Genomic DNA, 15,446 nt, shown 5'->3' with positions numbered 1-15,446 from the left:
GCATTCATAGTAAATTGGTTACTAGACACTGCTGTTTTACCTTCTTGGAGTGCTTAATGAAAACACCTCTCTTGACAGGGACAACTAGCTAAAAAGTTTAAAGTGGTAATTTAGAGGTGAGCAGCGATGAATCGTCTACCAAAAACTGGCAGACTTCATGTCTGCCATCGCCATAGTACCTTTTGGGAAAACCATGCAAAAAGAACAAGGTGATGGATGGAATGCTTGAATTAATCTCAACCACTGGCAATTCCTCGGGCCACATCCCATTCCATTGTTTTTTTCCCCACCATGCTACCTCGGTTTGGACGCAGCTGTATCCAAGTCAGTCTTGCATATGGCTGGTTCCAAGATGAGGTAGCATGGTGGGCAAAAAAACAAAGGATTGTGACACGGCCCAGAGCGATCCCCAGTGTCTAAAATTATTTCAGGCATTACATCCATCACCTTGTTCTTTTTGCATTCTGGAAAACAATGACTGCTGGTTAAACTGGTGGAAATAGCGAAGAAAGGTGTACCCTGTTTAAAGTGGACCTTCTGACAACATAGCTGCCAAGATTTTTCCTGAACAAGAGGAAACAAATATCATTGTACCTGACACGCTGTGAACAAACTCCCACCAGCAAAAAACAGCCCTCTCTCAGTTTTTATTTGTAAAGCAAAAACAATATATTGCCTGGTTCACCGTGCCACCAGACCATCGAGGGCCGAGTGGCATTGAGTAGTTTCTGAGAAAGAGCTCTTGAGGTGTTGGAAGAAGCAGTTTTGGGAAATATCCGAGAGCCCATTACATGTAGAATCCTAACCCTGGTTGGCTTCAGATGGGGTGGAAAAATTAGTCCTTTGCAGACATTTGATGACAGGCCCACTAAAGCATGAACCGGTCATGTGGTGATTCGCTTTCAGATCCCTTCTTTGGAGAAGTCTCAAAAGCTGTTGGTGGGCAACAAAACAGCTGCTAACCAATGGCATTGTGTTTCTCCTCACTCCTTTTCTTCCACCCTTGACCTTTCTGTAGTTTTTGAAGAGTGGCCCCCTGCCCGTACAAATGTGAATTTGGTGCTGGGGCCTGGGGTGGGACTTCGTGCCCCAGACTCCCTTGTGGCTGCAAGGCGGGGCCCGGGAACAGGAGTTGAAGCTGTGCTATTAAAGCGCCTAACTAGTCCTGCAGTGCAGGTTTTGAAGAGCAGGTTCCTGCCTGCACGACAGTGACTGTAGTGCCCGTGTCTGTGTTGCACTACGTCCCCCAGACTCCTTTAAGGCTTCAAGGTGGGCCCAGAAAGAGAAGGTGAAGCTGCGATATTAAAGCACCTAGCTAGTGCTGCGGTGCATGTGCCTGGGCGAAGACCGGGCCAAGACAGACCCGTCTTTCCCTGTCATTGCCCAGAAGAGCCCAGGCCTGGCACACTCCCTTAGGTTTTTGGCCACTGGCCCCTGCTTCCAGGTAGCAGCCATTGCCAGCTCCTATATAGGGTACTGTGTGATACTTTGAACTGCATTCCGCTAGTGATACTTCCTGCTTCAGGCATGGGGAAAAGGAAATTACCATTTTTAAATGTTTTTATGTATTGTATATATTGTACATAACAAATTGTTTAATGTATATGGAGGTTTTTTTATATGTATTTATGACAAATTGCTGAATAAAGCTGGACTGACTGACTTTTCTAGACTCAAATTAGATTGGATTCTGGTTGACTATCAGAACTCGTTGCAGTCGGCCTTTGACGAGATTGCCATTTTGAAAACTAGCAGAACCATTAAACACAGGCAACATGCGTCATGGTACACCTAGGCGCTGAGATCAGAGAAATCCGCTTGTAAAAAATTAGAGAGATGTTGGGGCCTGACTTATAATCTTGACAACAAAGTGGCATTTAAAAATGCACTAACCAAGTACCATTGTACCATCAAAACTGTGCGCAGATTGTATATTTCTATGCAAATTTGTCAGGCATGTAATTCTTCCAAAATGCTGTTTAAAACACTGAACAACTTTTATTAATCCCAGGGCTTGCTCTCAGCCACTGGAGGCCTTGCAAGAATCATGCAATTCTCTGGTAGTCTTCTTTGAGGACAAGATTAAGGCAATTTGTCTGAACTTTGTCTGTCAGCCTGGTCAGGCTATCACAGAGGTCAATTTTAATTCTCCTCCCAGAAATGATAGCTATAGCCTTAACAAATTTACGACCTTTTCACAGGATGAAATACAGTTAGCTTCAGAAAAAAACTAAATCCTGTTCTCCCACTGACCTGTGCCCACCCAGGATTGTAGCACTCCTGTCCAAACAAATTGCACTGGCAGTTAGAGTGCTTTTCGGTGCTTCAAATGAGACAGGGAAAATTCCTGAGGTCTGGAAATCAGCAAGGTAATACCTATTCTGAAAAAAACCAACATGGATCCGCAAATTCTCTCAAATTATCAACACATATCTTGATCCCTTTACTAGATAAGCTGCTGGAAGGGCTGATTAATAGATAGCTGACATCATATCTTGAAGAAAACAAGGTTTTGGATCCTTCTCAATCAGGCTTTAGATCAGAACATAGCACCTAAACAGACTTGTTTACCGTAGCTGATTCCATTAGGTGCATGCTGGATATGGTACACCTTCCATGCTGATGCTCTTAGATCTAGCATTTGATACTGTGTCAAATGTCAAACTACTTCAAAGACTGAAGAGATAGGAATTTTTGGAATAGCGCTATCCTGGTTCCAAAACTTCCTGGTGGACAGATCACAAGTCATTTCGTTCGGGGCTTTCAAATCCAGGACAATGCGGGAGAACAAAGGTACCCTTCAGGCCTCCTGCTTGAGCCCTACTCCAATACATATGTGACCCCTCTTGCCAAAGTAATTAAATCCTTTGGCTTTGAAGTGTTATTTTACGCTGATGACACCCAGCTGGTCATTTCTTTCGATAAGGATATTCACATAGTGAAGGAATGCTTTTCCAGCGGGATGAAAGCTATTGCAACATGGATGTCAGATAACTATCTTCAGCTAAGCCCTGAGAAAACTGAGATCAAACTTTTGGGAATGCCCATCAAGTTTGGATCCCTGAATGGTGGCCCTCAGAATTAGGAAAAGCTCCTATTCTCAGCAGAGTTCTAAAAAACCTTGGTGTTAGGTTAGACCAGCAGCTTACCATGAATATCAGGTCTCGTCTATAACTGGTACCTGTTTTTCTATGTTGTGCCTATTGAGGAAAGCACTTCCTTTTTTTCAGTCATCTGCCATGAAAACTTTGGTGCAGGCTCTCCCTGTAACCAGACTGGACTATGGTAACGCCATATTGGCTTCTGCAATGAGACATTGCTGACCAAACTACAGGTTGTGCAAAACACGGTGCCGCAACTTACTTGCAATCTTTCTCTGCGTACTGCCTCAGAGCCTCTCTTAAAATCACTGCACTGGCTGCCGGTCAGGAAAATAATTATATTTAAAATTTGTTGCCTGACTCATAATCCCTTAGTGGGGAAAATCCCGAATTGCTTATATATGAAACCTACACAATATTGTCCGATGAGGAATCTGTGTTCCAGTGACAAAGCCCTACAATGCATTCCCCGTATTCGACGATCTAGGTGCGGGGGCAGAGCCTTTTCCTATCTGGCGTTCACCTATTGGAAAAAGTTGCCACTTCATGTCTGCACCTTAACCAAATACAGTACATTTAGCAAATCTCAAAAACCCGTGCTATTCTAAACTCCTTCAGGCACTCTCCCTGTTTTTATTGGCTCTTGTGCTGAGATACCCTTGTTAGTGTGATTCGTGCACAGCATCAAATTAAATAAATGAATAAATAAAGCATAAATGAGGTCCTAAGTCTAGACAGAGGCGCTGTCCTAACTCCGCATAACGTATGTGCACATTGGACCCTTCTGTGATGCATTTATGAGGTAAACATGTTAAAAGAACATCCTTAGAAGTGCGATATTAACTGGGCTGATTATCTTTATTTTTTTTTATACATTGTACAAATCTTTTTATTTCAAATCACTTGCTTCTGACTATGAATCTGCATGTTAAACATATTAAAAATAATTGTATTAAATGCCTTCAAATGTGCACATATGTCCAGAAATGTGTGATTTTGAATTGTCTAAACTAAGCATATTATATCACATAACTTCAAAATAACTCGAAGCAAATCATTAACTTTAGCTCTATAACATTGTCACACAACGGAATTGATGAAGAGTTGTGTACAAATTAAGACTGGAACGAAACTATTTTGAAGAATCAAGTGTCAAATTTAAATATTCATATGACTAAATAATCACCACTATCATGATCAAGTGTGTATTTGTCTATATGTCTGATTGGTATGAACGATTACCTTGGTATCTAGTTTGATACATCCCTTATTACCTTTTTTGTCCCTCCACTTTTTTGCCTTTATCCACCTGCACTATGATTTTGATTATTTTAAAGTTTTTTAAGGGGCTGTTTAAAGGGTGACATCTAAGTAGGAGTGGTAATATCTTGTGTTATGTGAAAGGCAGTGGCGGTTCGCGGGGCACCGACGGGGCGGGTCAGCGCACTGAGGGGGGAATAAAAATGTAATGTATTTTAAAAAAACGTACCTCTTCACTGTCGCGCCTCTCCGCTCCGCTCCTCCGTCTTCTTGGCACGGGCTCCCAGCCTGCCCTGTGGCCAGTCCTGACGTTGCACAAAGCAGCATCAGGATTGGCTGGGACCGCCCAGCCAGGGCGCTCCCAGGCAGACTGTGAGCCTGTGCAGGCTCTCTCCAGCCCAGCAACCGTGTTGCTGGGCTAGGGAGAGCCCTGTGCGCATGTGTGTTTGGTCGGCCCGAGACGGCTGTCCAAACATTCATTCACAGTGAGTAGTGCATGTCACCCCCGTGGACCCGCCCCTTTCAAAGAAAACGATAATAAACACAGTTTATTATTGTTTTCTTTGAAAGGTTTTGCAGCTGCTGCTGCATGGGGGGGGGGCAAAGCTCTTCTGCCCTTATAGAGGAGTCGCCCCTGGTGGAAGGTAATTCCTGAGCACACCTGAGACTCTCCTTGGCCCTATGGAAGTGCAAATATGGCAACTTACCACCAGTGGTGGCTGCCACTGAACGTGCGGGGGTGGAGTGGGGGAGATGGGAATAAAAAAACAAGAAAAAAAAAACATTTACTGCTACTATGGAGACAGGTTCGTCTCCTCCGTCCTCCTGGTCTGGAAGCACACAGGCTTCCAGACTCCCCTCCAATCACAATGCTGCTGTCATCAGCATGACAGCAGTGCCGTGATCGGTGTAAGCGCCCTGCTACAGCGCTCCCACACGGAATAGCACCCTGTGCACTTTCTTCTCCCAACTGTTCAATACAGAAATGTAAAAGTGTGCATGTCTGTTTGGCTGTCCAAACACACATGCGTACTTATGTGCACCAACTACTCCTCCCTCCAGCCCCCTTCAGCCCTGCCTCACCCTAACCTAGCTCACCGAAAAATAAAATTATAATAATAACGCTCTGCTATTGTCATTTTATTTTTCCTCCCACTTCTGCTAAAAGCGGGGGGGGGGGGCGAAACTCCTCTGCCTTAGCAGAGGAGCTGCCCCTGCTTACCACTCAGAGCGGAAGGAAGGGGCAGGTTACGTCCCATGAAACTCCAATCAACTTGCCCAAAGGGAATTCACATTAGGAACGTAACATTACCAGTAAGAGTCACAGGTATTTAAGTGGGTTGCCTTCAGCCCGTCTCTCCCAAGAGAACACAAAAAATAAATCTGCACTAGTACTTTAGGTGTTTTATTAGAAACTGTTCTAGTGTAGAGTACACATACAAAATACTACAGATATTAAAAGCAGTGTGGTACACATGAGCAAATAGCCAAGAAATAACACAAGCAGCATAGTATTTTATCTGATTCCCTTCTTAATAAATCCTGGCCCATAATCATTAGCACTGAATGGTCTGCCATTGTATCACATTAGTTGCATAGCTGAAAGTAGACTTTAAGCCACTATGTACCCTCTTTATGAGAATCCAGTCGGCTCCTTGTCTGTAGCACTGGTGCAGAGTGTAGAACAAATGGTTCCTTGGACATTGAAAGTGCTTCTCTCTCCCTGAGAGAGTTGAGATGACTGATTTGATGGCGATTCTCAAAGCCATTTTGAGAAACTTTCCCATGATTACTGATGTAGTACACCAGAATATCCACTGACATGTTTCTACTATTTAATGCATACAATTCAACTATATAAAACACTTTACTAGTAATGAACATGTGAGAAAATAAATTAAAGGCACACTATCAGAACTAAGAACACGTGCAACGCACTGTCGCACCATAGTACACACAAATGTATAAATATAATCTACTGTTTCTAATATGAAGCAAAATATGAGGCCTGTAAGGTATAAATAAGGTGCAAAATATGGTGTGCACCTAATAAGACAATGCTAAACTTGTGACAGTTGCTAACATATCAAGTTGTCTCTTAAATATTCAAGTGGTCTGATAAGTTGTCATTAATGCACAACTTGATTGTACCATTTTATAGACCCTGAAAGAATGATGATTTCTTGGTTCTAATTATTTCATATATTTGTAAACAATGAAGAATGGGAGTCTAGTAACAGACCTTACAACTCACCTTACTCCTATGAATCGTCCATTTCTGGTTTTGTCAGGGTTCAGCAGTGATATGTTTCCAAAAATGAGGTACTTTAGAGACACAGACTCACTGCTGGTCCAGTGTTTTTTTAAGAGGCTTTAAGCACATGTCCTTGAGTGAGACATATTTTTTTGACCTATGCGCCGACATTGTGGTGAAGGGTTAGAATGGCTGTGCAGGTGAGCGAATATGGCCTCTTCTGGAAGGGATCTCCTCAACCAGCGAGGTCCAAATATTCAAGTCCTGCACTGCCTGGTCTGTCCGATCACAGTGTAGTCTATCATATTGAAGTCTCTAATGCTCAGGGGAAGGCAGGTGCGTACATGCTTGATGTGTGCGTGTCCAGTCCAGTTAGTGGAGGTAGTATGATGGCTGCAGTCCCCAGGAAGGAGTCCCCACTCACAGCCCTGCAGGCAGCGGCCTTTCTAAACCTTCCTCTCTGTCGTCCCTGACAGATTTGCACGTGACAAGGCCCCCTCAACCCCCTTGCTCGTGTGCCTACTCCGGCGAGTGACCTCCTGTTCATTCGTCTTTCTTGTGTCCTCTTGCTATTTGAGACCCTCCTTTCCACGATCTATGATACATGGCCGATTCCACTGATGCCATTTGATCACTTATAGGGTGAGAGACTGTTTATATGCACTAACTGTATTCCTGGTTGTTTCCATAAAAAATGTTTAGGAAAGAGTCCCAATGGATTTACAGTTATGTTAATTCTACAGTTAATATTTAGTTAAATACACAGTAATGAATTGCAAAACCTGTACGTGAGAAGTTGATTGGTACTTTTCAATGACCACGTGGCAGAGGATCTTCAGTCAGCAGGATAAAACTTCAGAGAGTGAAGTGGAAGCACATTGAAATAACTTACTGGTGTGTTCTTTCTTGCATTTAATGTGGGACAAGGCAGCACTTACCCAGGTCACTCAGCCTCAAGAGTTAGGTGTTCTATCTTGTTTGGTGTGAAGCGTCACAAAGGTAAAACGGGTCTATAGGGGTAAACACTACCTTTGTTAAGTGTATTAGACAGATCACCTACCGAGGAGAGTACAGTCTGGTAGGCTCATGGTTTCTGCATTACAGTCATCGAGTAATTCATTGCCCCTCAGATTTCTCAGTCAGTCCATGTTCGAGATCTGAAGGCTTAGAGCCAAAAAAAACTCTCTCTTGATGAGTCTGTGCATTACCTTTTATTACAGAGAAGTTGAATTGGCTGCTCATTCCATTCCTTTGCTAATGTGAAGCAATTTGTTACTCCTGCAGCAGAACAATGATGATGAATGTGCTGTGTGTGAAGATGGAGGGGACCTCACCTGTTGCGATGGGTGTCCAAGAGCTTTTCATCACTGTTGTCATATTCCCACACCACCATCTGATCCCAGGTGAGAAAATTGCATTCCTCTCGCTATCCTTGTCGTGCTCACATTTCTGAGTTTTGGATACCCTTTTCAGGGCTCAGATGGCGTTTTCGCTTCACTGCTCCAGTGACTCAGAATCCAACTTCAGTGTATAGTTAACAATTGCAAAACATTAATAAAATCACTAAAAGAAGTGAAATAAATGTAATCGATTTTTGATATGTAGCTCGCAAAGGCTGTGTCATAACACATGCTGCGGCCCTGAAAGAGATGCCATAAAATGTTAATTACGTAGTCAAGGCATCTGTTAATAGTGTCACAGCACAGGAACCTGTAAAGAATCAGGCACACATAAAACCCAATAAAGAGCTCTATGGTTGAATTGATTTCAGCGCTTATTCCACAGATTTCATGAAGCAGCCAATTGTGTATCATTCTCTTTGAAACAAACAAATATGGTATCTGTACTTTTCCTAAGCCTTAAACGATTAAACGAGAATGGCCAAGGTTCATCAAGTGCTCTAACATTTCCGAATTAAAGCCACCCAGCCAACAGCTCTGGGCACTCACTATTCATAAGTTTCCATCCCACTCTAAATTCCAGAAGGAAAAATAGAAGGATCTGAGCCATGTAAATTTGCACTTTGGTGGCGTACGCAAGTAATCCTGGATGAACCCCAGTATTTATGAGTCTCAAATTAGCCATGTATGTTTCGTATTTCAGTGTGGCAAACTCTTCCTTAAGGGATATTCTTAGCCTAGGACAATATAATCCTTTAAAAGTGCAACTATGGCAGTGACGTGGACTACAGCTAGCTAAACTCTCAATTCTTCAGAGCATTTTTTAGATACACAAACTGAATGGTTGAAAGTTAGAGCAGAATGATTGTTAACTTCAAGCCAAATTCAATTCTTTACAGTTCCTGCTTTAACTTCAAAACAAATATTAGAAAAGCTACCTTCAAAAGCACATTCTTGGTCCTGGAGGGTGAACTTTAAACACATTTGAGTCTGCACTGTAACACCCGGAAGGTAAATAGCAATCAGTAGCTGCTGTATCAGCCCATTGAGTAAATATGCCTGGAGATACTGTCAGCATGCAGCTTAATGTGGGCGTTAATTGTACTGAGATTACACATGTAATAGTGACCAAATACTGGTCCCATATGTTTTTTGCACAAACGCAAAAATGCCGAGCTCAAAGCTGATGCCTACGTCTTACGGGTATCCAAATTGTTTTTTATGCCTTTATTGGCATTTATAATATTCAGCACCACATAATCGTACTTGACGCAATGATCAACATGGTCATTAGCGGAAAACACAAGTACATCTTTCAACATTCCAACCTTAATATTACTGTAGTAGCAGGTTATTTTTTGAAACATGGGGGAATAGCCCAAGATGGTGAGTGTTAAATGACCCAAACAAATATATGTAACTGTATAATGTGACCTTACTTACTGAAGGTTGGACATTGTGGGTATTGCAATAAAAGACTCAGTAAAACAGTAACTTTGAACTCTCTTGGACGTTGAGGGTGGTGCAGATTTTGAAAAGTGCGAAACTGTATTGTTGCCATACCCCGCTTGCCAAAACCATTCTCCAAAATATTTGTATATTTTTTCTGGTGCTGATTTATCCAAATACCATTGCTCCGATTTCACAATCTTCCAGACAAAAAACAACCATCTTTATCTTATTGTAAGCAAAACACACTAGTGGACGTGCAATAGGTTCCCAGTGTTGTTACTGTCCTCTGCAAGCCAACAACTATAATGTCTGATAAGATGCACTTTACACAATTGGCAAAACTGGCCACCAGTATTTAAAGGAACAATCCCTAGCTTTATTACAAAGAAGAGCCCACAAAAGAATGCCCAGGCGTACCAGCTGGTCGCAAAGTATCTCAGAACAAGTTCCATTGTTCAGCAAACCTTTCCCACTGGAGAACTTTACCTAGTGGATTTCTAGCCAAACATGTAAACAAGAGGCTGTGATCTTCGACCATTTAATTAATCGTAGTTTTTCAATGCCAGCCATATTACAAACATACCCTAATAGATCATTATTATCTATGCCACACTGTGTGTTACATTTAAGAAGGAAAATTGGATGCTACTTAATCAGTTGTTATAGTGGTAGGTAAATTAACATAAATGTCACCTACTAAATAGCTACAATGAACATTTTGCTTGAATAAGTGAGTCACTAATAAATGGCCCAAGTGTGACTGCCAGAATGTAAGATAACCTAAAATCAAGTTTCCTAACACTAAGATACAGATGGGATGCCCCTCACAGCATGTCCCATTCCAGAAGTTTTAATCATAGAAACTCCAACTCTAAACTCAAACCAATACTTCTTCCAGTGCCCACATCACTTGAAGACAACATATCAAAGTAAGAACGAAGTCTAAGCAGTTCTGTATCTTGTTTTATGGTTTACACACAACGGATATTTCAAGAGCAAATCCTCAGATTATAATGTTTTTGATTATTCCCTTGTTGATAAAGGATCCACACTTGAGTGCTTGGTAAGGGGGCAACTTGCTAGGTGTTGCTGCCAACCTTCTCCTTTTGGGGTTTCCCTACTGTTTTCAGGGAGGTTTTGATGTAAAGTCCCTAAGGTCTAACTCCATTTTATGTAGACTCGACTCCACCTTAGCCCATGGAAGTCACCATCTTCCTCAGCTTAGACAGTGGACATCACCATATTCCCTGATTTTTGAAAAATCATTGTCATGTCTGTCTTTTAATAAAGTTGTTGCCAGACCTTATCTTTCTAGGAACTGTGATATCGTCAAGTTCCTTGATTATTGACATAGATACATCTAAGGCGATGTTTGTCCGGGTCAAATGTCTATTTCCTGCCATGTCAATGATGAGTAAGAACACATACAGACATATACCCAAAATAATGTAGTCTGAATTGACATTGTTTGGCCTTATGTGTCCATAAGTGGTATTCTGAAACACATACCTTAATGCACATAATCTATGTCAGACATTCTTAAACTTATGTCAGAAATTCCAATCTCTTGGAAGATTTAGGATATAATGACCGTTACTTGACCACTTGTCAGGAGAGGCCCTTCTCCCAGATTACTGCCTGTGATTCTGCTCAAGACGGTCTCACCTACTGCCAGCGCACTTCACACTTTTGCAGATGATACATATCCCCTGAAGCCAGGGGCGCAACTAGACCCAACTTTTAGGGGAGGATGGGGGACTAACTCTTCAGTCAGTTGGGGCGGGACAAGCATTTCAAGCAATGCAGGCGGAGATTTCTTTATAACCAATATGACAGAAAGAAGTGGCAAATTGCAGCTTAAACATATTAGACAAACAGAATCTTATTATGAGTGACAGACTGGAGTACGTATTTATGCCTAGATTCTTCACTTAGGCTCAGTTGTTGGTGGTGGGCCTACTTGCTCAGACCATATTGTTAATGGGCGGTGTTTGATCCAATTCCTGCAAATAGATATTTCGATTTGTGACTAGTTTATTTTGCTGTGGTAAAATCACATCCTTTTTTGACTGAGATATTGTCCGATTGAGAATGAGTCAAAGTCAGATGAGTTTTCATACTTAAGCATGATTTGTTTATTATCTGCTTAACAGTAACATTTAAAATTGAAGAAGCAGATTGGGTGCAATATAGAGCAAAGATAAATGTTAAAAAGGGTTAAATATATTTGGTACATTAGTTGTGAATTAATGGAACTGACATGAAACTAGGGGAAGCTGTAAGATGATGACCTGTCTGATATAAGACATACAATTGACTACAGTTAATGGCCCTGTCCTCTGATGTTGTCAAGTCTCTTTAGAAGCTTGGGATGGTGAAGAGTATCAAAAGCAAGGGATAGTTCCAGTAAAAGGTGTGCTGATAGTCCAATTGTAATCCACTGTTGCTTTAAAATGATCCCATATGGAAATCACTGCTGTTTCTGTGCCTTAGCCATACTAGAATCTTTTTTGGTAATCTTAATGCAGGTTAATATCTTTGAATGTAGGTATATGGTAAACTGCTGGAATTGTGGTTGAGCAGGGGGCAGGGATGCAAGGAGACTGAAATTGGTGGGTGAAACATAATGCAGGTTTGCCTCCAAACAACAAGGACAGTAGTGAAGCCTTCAGCTGGACTGCTGTTGCGTAGGTTCTCATTATCCTAATGAGACCACTGGATTTGGGCGGCAGAATCACTGGTACTGTGGGGGACTGAGTCTGAACCCACACCAGGTGACACCTGTCGGCCTAATCCGGGTTTTCTTCCGGCTAACTACCAGTGCCTCATCTTCACTGAGGAGGGGTGATGGGGCAACCGGGCGCATGACACAAAGGACTCCTCAGGGAAATCATGGTCACTCAGATTTCATCAGTTTCTCTCAGTTACATTAGTCCCACACATGCAAGTACAATCAGAGGCAGAGTATAGTTCAATATGGTTTTATTGAAGTAACTACATCTTAGATAATAAAGCATGTATTGCAATAACTAGACCGATGAAGCCAATAGGATTAAAATTGTGACAAGGAGAGTGAAACATAAAACTATCGCTACCATATTGTCACTTAGATCGTTAAGAATAGTTCCTACCTAGGCTATGTATGAGCACAGCATGTTAAGCTCTAATTCTGCCCAGCAGTCAGCATACAGTTGTGATCATCTGGCTGGAATCTCCCTCTAACGTACATGATTGAAAGTAGTGTTTTTATAATAAAACAGCTGATGTTCCAGGAAAGGATCCCCACGTAAGAGTGTGTCTGTTTCTGTGAACATTAAAGACAAAACGTACCACTTTTGCTGGCAACCTATCTTATTACAGCCTTGAAAAAAGCACAGAGTGAAAGAAATGTCTTGTTTAAGAACATAATGCTGACCTAGGCGAAGAACAGCTAGGTAGAGAAAATAAAACAAGACCGCAAATGTGGCTATTGTTAAAATAATATAATGGAGCTGGAATAAAACATATCTAGGTTTTAGTGCACGGCAGCAGGCCTAGTTTGCTAAAATAACGTGTATAAATCAATATCTAAAATGGCTGCACAACACTGACAAGGAATCTGGATGTTCTAAGGTACTACCATCTCAGGTTTTATGGCTCACGGACACTTTTTACTCTGAACTCTTCTTGCAGAGCTGACCTTGAGGCCTCTCATCAGGTCTGAAAGCCCCTCACCAGCTCTCTCAATTCAAATCTTGTGCCCTGTGTTAAGGGTTTGTGTCTACTCTCAGCCCTACTGTCTCCAGGACATAGGTGAGGTCTCCCTTGAGCAAGGCAGCCACCAGGTCACAAGGAATGTTAACTTCATGGGCTCCGGTCAGCTTTCCTTGCTCCCAGCTCATTGTCTTGTGAAGAAAATAAAATAAAACATCAATGCTTATCATCAGTTAGAGGGTGAGGAGCAGCTATTCCTGCATGTGTGCACTGTGTAGAGATGGACAGTGTTTGGAAATAATGTATATTTACATCAATGATTATACATTGAGACACAAATATGCACTTCTTTAGTATGTGCAGAATAGCATATTTATAGGAGTCAAGTAAACATATATGTAGTGAACAAGCCATAAGATAAGCCATATTAATTTAGGAAAAAGGTAATATTGCATGAACATGTTGTTAGACTTAGAAGGTTCGCTGCAAGGTGTGCAGTCATGTTGCCATTTTCTGAGTGCTTGACTGTAACTCACTTATATCCCAGTTTTTGACTTTGGCTCTGCGCTTACGCTAGTATACCATGTGCAGACACCTACCACTGTCCTCGACACAACTGAAGTTCAGAAACTGTCCTCTGACCTGGAGGGGTGCATCAATTGTTCTCTGATTTTCCTGACAGTGGAATACCCCCTCATGGTTTTACCATGTACAGCAATGAGGGCAGCATACTGTGTTTTGTGAATACACAGTTATGATCAGACCTTTTATCTGTGTAGCCGCTCCACTTGTGTAGAGTTCTGCATCTATGTGTAACCTAGATCCTAGTACTAACATCCAAGATGTGTGTTTGTGGCTTGTGTAGTACATGCAGTATGTGCATGAGTAAGCCAGAGTAATGGAGGCCTGCATGTCTCATTTTGAAAGCCACTAGCCTCCTCTTGTGACCCAATGTGACCAAATGTAGATGAGATTGTTTTCACAGACAGTGGAAGAGTCTGTTCTGAAAACGGAGGGAGGCGACACAGCTCAGTTAAAATTCACTGAAGCAGCTCCTGCTGAATGAGTTTTCCTGTAGTTTTGTCATTTGGTAGGTGTTCGGGGTGGGACTCTACTCTTTGTTGTTCTGGGCAAGAGAGATTTTTTTTAATGTGAAGTCAGCCTTTTGTCTTCATCCTGATCACTGTTAAGTGTGACTGGTGAAAAGCCAATTCCAGAAAATTCACACCTCTTTGGTCCGCTGTTGTCAGTACTGCTGGCTGGAGACTACCTTGCTGTGAAGAGCATCACTCTACACAAAGGCTACGGCTGGAGAATATCCTAGAGAGGACACTTGACAGAAGAACCACCCAAATCTGTTTTGAGATTGCAGACAGAGGCTCCACAATCCTTATCTGCTTTGACTGCATATAAATCAGCACTACTTACATCTTTGTTGCCTAAGTTCCAAGTCCTTTCATCAAGGAAGGGGGTGTTCTGCAGCATAATTTGAGGACTGCTGTACATCAACCTTGCTGCTTAAATCAAGAGCTGTGCCAATGGTGAATGTAGTCATAGAAACCCAAGCTGTTCCTATGGCTGACACCGCCACAGAAGTAAAAAACTATGACCATGGTAGATGTCACCATTGTAGCAAAGATTTGTGCACGACAGCCACCATTGCAATGTTTACAAAGTTCATCCTGTGACTGCTGTTGTGACACACGTGTAACTGATGGCTCATCTGCTGCCACTGACCCAGAAGCAGGTTTGATGCCATCCATGAGCTCTCAATGACATCCATTACCTGCGTTCACCGAAGGACTCACGGTGGGAGCACTGGCTGCCCCATCCTGCTTCGGCCTAGCCAGACTGAGGGCTACTTCTGTAACCATGCCATCTCATCCTAGAAGCAGGCGATCAAAGAGGCTCAAAATTCTGAAATGCATAGAACACTGCTTTATCTAGTAGAATGTCCTGAACTAAGCACAACCATAATTGAACTGGGTACCTGCACCTAAGCCTTGATTAATGTCTCACAACCCTAACCTGTTGGGGACCTGCCTAGAATCACATGAGGAGGGACTCATGTGAAAGAGAGAAGAGGAAGACAGTAAACCCAAAGTGCAATAGCCTAAGTGGCAGTGCATATTATTGTACGCCTGAAAGTATACAGTTTTAAGCATGTAGTTCAAAGTATGTTTCTTATCCAAATAACACACTAGGTTGGGCAAACAGATATTGCTATGCTGGATGATCTGAGTTTCTGTACCCCTACCCTACGTCCCTGAGAAGTGTGTAAAAGTT

At 42.2% G+C, this 15,446-nt stretch overlaps 1 protein-coding gene across 7 annotated transcripts in view; it reads left to right on the top strand.

The window, feature by feature from the left end:
- Positions 1 to 15,446, top strand: part of LOC138265795 (nuclear body protein SP140-like protein) — a 637,415-nt gene that overhangs the window by 484,205 nt on the left and 137,764 nt on the right. For all 7 annotated transcript variants that reach the window (XM_069213830.1, XM_069213831.1, XM_069213828.1 and 4 more), the window contains one exon: positions 7,900 to 8,018. In XM_069213830.1, coding sequence (XP_069069931.1) covers positions 7,900 to 8,018 — 119 coding nt within the window. The remainder of the gene's footprint in view (positions 1 to 7,899; positions 8,019 to 15,446) is intronic.

The sequence above is a fragment of the Pleurodeles waltl genome, chromosome 11, assembly GCF_031143425.1.
Source record: "Pleurodeles waltl isolate 20211129_DDA chromosome 11, aPleWal1.hap1.20221129, whole genome shotgun sequence".
Taxonomy (NCBI): domain Eukaryota; kingdom Metazoa; phylum Chordata; class Amphibia; order Caudata; family Salamandridae; genus Pleurodeles; species Pleurodeles waltl.
The sequence above is the reverse complement of the archived record's forward strand: the minus strand, read 5'-3'. Positions and strand labels throughout refer to the sequence as shown.